This window comes from Neodiprion virginianus, chromosome 6 (assembly GCF_021901495.1).
Source record: "Neodiprion virginianus isolate iyNeoVirg1 chromosome 6, iyNeoVirg1.1, whole genome shotgun sequence".
NCBI classification, from domain to species: Eukaryota; Metazoa; Arthropoda; class Insecta; order Hymenoptera; family Diprionidae; genus Neodiprion; species Neodiprion virginianus.
Genome location: NC_060882.1, coordinates 18,437,223 through 18,445,731, shown reverse-complemented (window position 1 = coordinate 18,445,731; position 8,509 = coordinate 18,437,223). Strand labels below are relative to the sequence as shown.

The 8,509-nt window shown below is 36.9% G+C and overlaps 1 protein-coding gene across 4 annotated transcripts; it reads right to left on the bottom strand.

Moving 5' to 3' along the window:
- Positions 1-793: 793 nt before the first annotated feature.
- Positions 794-7,391, bottom strand: LOC124306968 (uncharacterized). 4 transcript variants are annotated; one of them, XM_046768193.1, is made up of 4 exons: positions 6,942-7,391; positions 2,713-6,372; positions 1,784-2,174; positions 794-1,714 (listed from the first exon to the last, which is right to left on the bottom strand). In XM_046768193.1, exons 2-4 carry the CDS (start codon positions 4,777-4,779, stop codon positions 1,410-1,412), a joined length of 2,763 nt encoding a protein of 920 aa, XP_046624149.1. In that variant the 5' UTR covers positions 4,780-6,372; positions 6,942-7,391; the 3' UTR covers positions 794-1,409. The 4 variants fall into 4 exon arrangements, with proteins under 4 accessions (XP_046624149.1, XP_046624150.1, XP_046624148.1 ...); XM_046768194.1 differs by lacking the exon at positions 6,942-7,391 and having other exon boundaries at positions 2,713-3,541; positions 3,987-4,110; XM_046768192.1 differs by having other exon boundaries at positions 2,713-7,391.
- Positions 7,392-8,509: the final 1,118 nt, after the last annotated feature.

Below are 8,509 nucleotides of genomic sequence, written 5' to 3'. Positions count from 1 at the left end.
TGAAATTGACCGACATCTCATTTGTTTTAATTTTCTGTAATAATCTCAAATATTTTGACAGTGTTCTAAATTTTATGGGATCCTGTGAAACTTCGAAAAATCTGTGAAATATAGAAAAGTTCTAAGATAATGTTAAAATTCCTGAAATAATTGAACAAATTTCGAAATATATAGTGTACAGAAAATTTGACAGGTGATCAATCAATGTGAAAAGTTTTATAAGTATAGCAGTGTAGAATATAGGAAGTAAATTTTTCACGATTGATAAGGTTTGAGCCAGCGATTACCTTGGCACTGAATCTAACGGGAAAAGATAGATGTACAGAATACGTATCTCGTATCAAACTAAAACGAGAAAAAATAGATAACGAGAAAATGATTTACGCGCTGCGTGAATCGGCGTTATTTCACCGCGTTACAAAACCGATGGGACTACTGTTATTTGCCGGGAAACATTACATGTTCCACAGACGGACGGAGCTGGATATAGAAAAGAGAAAATGATATCTTGCGGGAGTTGATCCTGAAAGTCTCCAAATGCAGGTACACCTTGTGTGTTATACCGACAGAGTAAATTGTAATTAGTATAAAATCAAATTATAATGGGTATCGTTGCATGAACGGTTTGAAAATTGTTGAAATTACTAAAAAATGTGGTGGATATGAAGGAAAACAAAATGGCTCAATTTTCAAACGGAGAAGACATTTTGAAGATGTGTTACCTCGCGAAAGAAACGTGGAATGAAGAGGTTACGACGGATTCTTTCGGCCGAGGGGCTTACCACTCTCATAATGACTGTCCCAAGTATGACACCATTGCATATGTATTTCACATATTACATAGTTATTACACTGGTATTACATGTATGGCATAGGGATTACAATAGTATTGCATGTATTGCATAAGTATCCCATAAGTATTGCACGTATTCCACAGATAGTGCACAAGTATTACATACGTATTGCATATGTATTACACATAGTATTACATGAATTACATGACCATTGCATGACTATTGCATACTAATTATACAACTATTACAAGACTATTACATGACTATTATATATTTATATAGATACACATTATATTACTGTAAGATGAGTATTTCTCAGTATACCTATTAACAATGGTTTTTGTCTCACTGTCATTAATTGCATCCCTGAAGTCTTGCTTGAATTACATTAAATAGTTTATTGCAACTATTTTTTTATAACCTCTTTTACCCTCTAAATTTCATAATAAAATTTGCAAATCAACCTTTAAATATAGTAAAGAATAATTCAACGCAACCATAATTTATATATTATAATAATATTCTCTGTATATTTATGCTAATAGTACTCTGGAGAGGTTAACGATACATAATTATATATATTTTTTAGCAATTGAGACGATCTTCAATTAACTTTTAAATCACAGCGTACTCTAACAAATCAGAATCACTGAATACATGATGACGTCTTCGGTCAATTTTCGGGTTGCTCAGAATTAGCTTTATTTGATCTCCTGTTACATAACTTGTATCGTCCACATCTGGAAAAACGAATATGGAGCTCGACGAATTCGTCACTTTTCGCATGAATTTGACTTCATAATCTTCCTCGCAATCTCTGTCTCTTGATTGGATACTTTTAACAACGCCGATGTAGTATTTTTTGGTTTTTTTGGTGAGAAATTCGATCAGCACAAAATTTCCGATATTTGCATCTTTACCTGAAAATTCAAAACGTTGTAACCAGACGTGCAATGATTTCAAATGAAATTTTTTCACAGCAGTATTACCTTGGAGTGAAGTTGTAGGAATAATCTCGAGGATTAGTTTCAAAACTAAATCCGAATAAAAAATATGCCCATCAACTATCTGTGGTGTTGGTAAAGTTCGCATATATCCAGAAATGCATTTGTAATCATGTGACCCCACTGGTGCCGGACGGAGACTAGAACTTATTAATCTATACCAGGTACATAGTACGCCAATACTTTCATTATTGACGTCAGCGCTTAATCTGGAGTATTCTCTTTGTGGGTCTGTTTTTCCAGTTAGATAGACGAATCCAAGAACAAGGCCTACTCTGTATTTCGTTTCTGCCTCAGTGTCTTCTCTAAAAAGCATCCATGTCCCTATACTTATTTCCGGATTCTCTTCGACAGTATTTGATCTAGTAGCTGATTCCTAGAAAAACAATAACATTATACGGAGAACCAAGAAGTTGAAAATTAACACTTTTTGTAGTCATCACAACGACAGGATGTGCCAATGATGGAATCTAAAAAATTTATGAGGTTGAAGTTCGTAACGTTAACGTAACGACACATTATTTGAAAAAAAACTATGTTTTTCAACTTCGTAATTGCTTTACAGAGGCTGTAGTTCTGATGTGGGTTGACTTTGCTTGATTCAAGCCACTATTTATTGATTACTGCATTTCTAAAAAATTCTAAAGTTGCAAAATGGCGATTTTCTTCAAATTGTATCGTCTCGTTAACGTTACGAACTTCAACCTCCTAAAAATTTAGAATCTCAACCAATTGCCGCATAAATTATACAACTCTATTCGTTGGGGTTATACATTTACCATAGAATAATGCTGCATTATATTTTTTTTCTAGGTGTAGGTAGGACATTTTCCGCAGTATTTTAATGAGTCTGGGTCATAAGGAAAGATATTCATTACTTATTTAGGAAGAGTTAATATCAAGCTAATAAGTACCTTCTTGGACAAATGCGGCAGTTCGATTTCTCGTACTCTCTGAAGTCTGTCGCTACTTAAACGGTGCTTGGTTTTATTAAGCAGCCAACAAATGGACGATTTTCTAACGACGTATTCGGCTTGCGACGAATCACGCACGACTGCAAATGGACTCGTTTCATTTAGTTGAACTGTTTGGGTGGAGTAATTTTTGAGTTCCAAAGTTCCTGTTACAGACTGCAACGTAATCATATCATGTTCAAGTTCTGCAGATATAGTGTCTTCATTTGCGCTCTCCGTTTCCTCGCTGATTTCTTCGCTGTCAGATTCGTCGTCTGAGTCTAGTTGAATAGACTTTGCAGAAAAAGGCAGTGTACATAAGATATTGTTGAAAAATATACCAAGGTTCCCGAGATCTTCAATAGCTCGACATTTCGCGTCTTCAACGGTTTTCTGTATTTCTTGATTAGAAGGTAGTGGATATGTGTTGACATTGATTACACTTTTTCTCTCCCTAAATCTTGGAAATATAATATTTTCTGACTCTTCGATGATGATTTCATTTTGTACTTGAATTCTATTGAGACGATGAATGATGTCCATCATGCTGCAGTTGACAATAGTCGAGTACGTGGATGACATTGAACGGACTTGTCGGAAAAAGCTTTCACATGGTTGACTACTATATAAAGATGGCAGGAAGAGTTCTGGTTGGTCCGAATCTCTCAGGCGTATGATGACGTCAATAAGCGTATGAGCATTTATTTCAATGCATGTGTAACAGTTGGAAGTTATAAAATTTTTGCCCAAAGTGTAACTGTCATTTGCCGAAATCCATGCACGCCACATCCTTAAACAAAACACAGAATACCAGATGCTAAATATTCTTTCCAACGGCGTTAATTCAGAATCGATGTATGAAACTACGGTGTTATGTAGTATTTTCAAATACTGACATGTTCCTTCGCTGCCAGGTACTGTATCATTGAGTAATTTTCTGACATTTTCTTGACATATTTTTTGAACAGAAGGGAAATTCATTTTATCCTTTGGGTCCAAGTCAGAATAAGTTATCTGGTGTTTGTCTTTAGATTGTGACTGTATCAATAGTTTCAGGTGACTAACAGTCGCTATATTGTTTCCCATCGGCAGAACAATTGAGTTTTTGATGAAGCGATTTCTTAGCTTTGTACCAATGTGTACAGTATCCTGGCAAACAAAGTACTCACTGCAAAATTCACTGTTGAACCATGTCCAATTTTCTTTACCAAAGAGTAAATCAAGATTCGAAATACCTATTTGGCTTTCAATCCTCATCGCTTTTAACAATCTTGGATCACCATCCGAAGAAAATCCTAATACTCTTATTCCGAATTGCTGACATTGTTCGTAAATAAATTGGAATCTGTTAAGCACGTGTTCGGCTGTGAATTTATTGTCGGTTCCAAATATGCACAGACAAAATGACGCCGCATTTTTTTGTAAAGGCTGTGCCATAATTGTGTACGCCAAAGAAGCAATTGGAATATTTTGCATCGTTTCTTCCATTACTTTTGGTGACGTTGCCATGAAAGATTTGCACTTAGGCATTCCATTTTTATCTGTTGGTAATACCAACCCAATTAATTGGTTAGTTTTTGGGTCATATTGCACGGTGCCAGTAATACGCGTCGCATCTTCGCTTACCCATATGACTAGAGGCAGGTCGGCCTTGATTAAGTAATTTTTCAATTCCTGCAATCGAAGCTGCCCTTCAATGATGTCTGGTCCGTTTTCTAACAAATACCGACTGACAGATGAGGGGGATGGTAGAGGCAAGTTCGCGCATAACGTTTCGTACGACAATCTTCCACCAATCATGAAAATATACGATGCAAACTTTTTCACTGTGCAATCGTATCTGTTCCCGCAAGATTCGGCCTGACTTTGTTTGTCAGAAATTCTCATCAATTTTCGTACTAACAAGTTACTTTTACTGTTTTCATTGACTGTTGGACAAGACTTCGTTAATTTTTTCGATGCCGATTGTGCTAATAAATTTTTCACGCAATCCTTTAATTCTGCATTATATTTCAACAGCAATTCCATTTCGTTCAATGTTGGAAAATAATATGGAATCGTTCTCTCTGTAGTAATACTCTTCACTCTTTGTCGGTAGGATTTGTCACTTCTAGTTCTTAGATCTTTTTTAATTTTTTTTTCACAGTCGGAACTTTTTGTATCTATAGTCTTAGTATTTTTGGTATTACTAGTCAATGGGGTTGATAGAATTTTCTCGGAACAAAGAACCCCTTTTACATTATTCCGAGGTTGAATTCCCCCTGTAACTCATCATTTGTACTTTCAACTATCACAGCTTGTGATCTAACATCCGATTCATCATTTGGCTTGTCACGTGCAGATACTTCGAGTTCTTCATCGCTTTCAATTCGATTTTTCGACCGTTTAGTAGGTTTCGCTTCCGTTTCGTCATCACTCTCAATTTCTCTAGTAATATGCCTTTTTCCCCTGCTTTTTTCAATTTTAATAATATCCCTTCTTATTTCAACGGGTGTGACTAATTTCACGTCTTCGATAATTCTTGGTAAATTTTGGCCGAGCTTCTGGTTCTTGTTTGCGATACTGTCGCTCAAACTAGCATTTGTATTCCAGTTATCATTGTCATTGGTGCCTTTATCGAATACATCCGTAATAAGTGGTTGAACCTCGGGTTGAACCTTTTTACAACTAGAAGTAAAAGCTGTAGTGTTAGCGACGACGTTTTTGAGAACATTTGCTGTATTTTTTTCCGCCTGACCCGATTTTGTATCAATTTTATTGCTATTGTTATGCTTGCGAGGAAATAAATTTTCCTTCGAATTTTCCACAGGGTTCAAAGTCAAATGTTTTTCCTTTACGTGCTTCATAAAATTTTGACATACCCAACGAGTTTTCCTCGGTACTGATTTCCCGTATTCGGCTTTATGCGCGGTAATTTTAGTTTTACACAGGCAACACGATATTTTCCCCGAATAGGTAATTTCTTCGTCAACGTCTTCTTTGACAGATACCTCTATATACCGATTTTTAGGGCTTTCTAAATAATCTTTGAAGGTTTCTTCACCATCTGGTTGCTTAGAAAACCAATTTTTAATGAGCATGTATAATTGATCTTCTTCACTCAATAAGTCCTGTGATTTTCGTGACTGTGGATCTGATTTTTTTCCCGATACAGCTTTTAGCGTTTCCTTGGTTTCTTTTTTTGCTTTGATGTTAGTTAATTTTTCATTAATATCCTGTTCGGCCGTAGCAAAATGGTTCAACCCCTTTTCTATAATATACTTCTGAATTTCGAAGAGGCAAAACCTATGTCCTCGTAGTATGCGGAATTGTTCAGGTGTATTACTGTAGATACCGAAGAAGTCTGATTTTGTGTAACCATCTTCGCCTAACAATCCCAGCATGTCAGTTTGGGCAAATTTCTCCATTTCTAGAAAGGCTTCGCTTGAAAGGTTTTTCAGAGCGGCCGCTGAATCGAAACCCAGACAGGTGAGGAGATGCTTCAGGTACAACGGTGGATCAACTCCAAGTTCCTTCCTAATTACGACCCAAAACTTTTGTTCTTTAACATTTCCAGCGATGGTCTTCGCCATACTCTCCTTTTCTGCCTTGCTCGCTGATTCCTCCATGCCTAACTCCAAGCTAGTTTTAGATCAAACATCACAGTTACCTGCTGACATTGTGAATGTCAACTAGAGTGATTGATTCCAAAATATAGTACAATTTGTGACACTTCTGGAATGAACAATGAGTAAGGAACCAGGACAAACTGATAGAGATCTGATTTCTTAGAACTTTCAACGAAATCGTATGTTTTCATGAAGTCAATTGAAAAACGCATAATTATTGAATCTATTTGGAATTTAATTGAAATAATTGATAGTGTGTCACAATTTTTGAGCACTTGTAGATGATTCTGTCCTGCACTATGCGACAGTTAGGATTTTTCTTTTATTTTTCATTTCATAAATTGGTAGGTGGTAAAAAAATTAGGTCATATTCTTTCTTTTCTCTTGGATTGACGCAAACTTAGAAGCAATACAACGGATCGGAAATTACAACAATATCACGTCACCCATGCTAAGGTATATTTACTTATATTTATATAACAAAAACCGCTGAAATTCAATTGCCTGTAACTTTTGTACAGGTCAGCAAGAAATAATTGAATATTTGCCAGATCTAAGCGACAGATTAAATTAAGTACGTACCTTTCCGTCATTCACGTGTTGTAGCCGGCAGACTCACACAATCAAGTCGAGAAATAACGGTCCATAGGTTATACAAACAGTTGCCAATACGAATTTCAAGGTTATGTCACGAATCCGGTAAACACTGTAAAGCGCATGCGCTTGGTACTGCGCGCGCAGGTATTACATGACTATTACATGCTGTATTACACAGGTATTTCATGGTATTTCATGACTATTGCAACCACCATTACATAATATTACACGACTATTACATGGTATTTGCATGATATTGCATGACTATTACAGGGTATTACATAACTATCGCACAGTATTACACGGCGTTACACTACTATTGCATGATATTACACGAATATTTCATGGTATTGTACTGAGATTACATACCATTGCATGGACATTACATTTGCAGCTGTCCCAACTATTACATGAGTGATAAACCCCTCGCTTTCGGCCCGTTGCAGAGCTCGCCGCTGCCATGAGGAGCTACGTGTTTGGGCGGGTGTCAGGTTGGACGTATTTTCAATCCCGCCTCTTATTCTATTCACGTACCAAGTCCATATCTGCCCGACCTCTTACGACGCAGCCCTTTCCCGTCGCATAACAGCGCCCTCTCTGTGTATACGCGCATAGAAATTTTATAGCCGCATAAATATTATAACGCGTGCCTAGGCATCGCGCAATTCTGATATAATCCACGTGTTCCATGTGTGTGTTCTAGATGAGGCTGTGTACATGGTGTTTCTGGGAAAACGTCGCAGTGTGTTGGATTGCCTATCACCGAGGGAAACAAATATCGGTAATACAGACTTATCGAGTTATCGGTAAGTAGCGCGCTTAAAGTCCTCGCAAGTGAGCTGGAACTTCCCGCGTTGCTAAGTTCTGTGGATTTTGTCGAGTAGTTGTATCCTTGATTAAAATCTGTACCGAAGCGTTCAGCGATCACGTTCCGGAGCCACGTTAAAGTGATTATATGACTGGACTTGACCAAAGTGATGACTCGTTAGGTCTGTTTTATCGATATTTATTCCCCTCAGTGGTAGGCAGCCGAACATATTACGGAGTTTACTCGGAACCGCCCTGAATATGTAACTTTTGGGATAAATGGGGATTAAGTACATCATTGATAGTGAATGTGATTGAAACAGCATCTCTGACCTGTGATAGAAGTGAATCTGAATAAATTTAAATTCACTCTTAAATTCTGAAACCAGTACCCTAAAGAAATGATCATTTTTCACGAATCGACCGATTTGAAGATATAAAAAAAACTACGAATTAACTTTCAACCAAAATCCAAGACCACGATTTCCCAATGAATATAAGGTTTCACATCTGTTTCACCGCTCTTTAATTTGCGAGCCATTTTTGTCAACTACGATGAGTGAAATGAAAAAAAAAAAAACCCACTGGAACGAAATTTTTTTTCAATGCAGATCAAATGTGACTAAAAATGATAAGTTATACGAAATGGTTATTATTGCACATACCTATACGTGGTATATCAACGTGGGCACCAAAATTCTTCCACAACACGACGCAACGAAAGCCCGAAAATTCCTTTCCGTGAT

What these genes read in the sequence shown, in the direction of transcription:
- LOC124306968 (XM_046768192.1), bottom strand. Translation starts at nt 4,779, where the DNA reads ATGGAATTGCTGTTGAAATATAATGCAGAATTAAAGGATTGCGTGAAA. An exon ending in TGCCGCATTTGTCCAAGAAG is followed by an intron (nt 2,175 to 2,712) that starts GTACTTATTAGC and finishes TTGTTTTTCTAG; the next exon opens with GAATCAGCTACTAGATCAAA. An exon ending in TCCTACAACTTCACTCCAAG is followed by an intron (nt 1,715 to 1,783) that starts GTAATACTGCTG and finishes TTGAATTTTCAG; the next exon opens with GTAAAGATGCAAATATCGGA.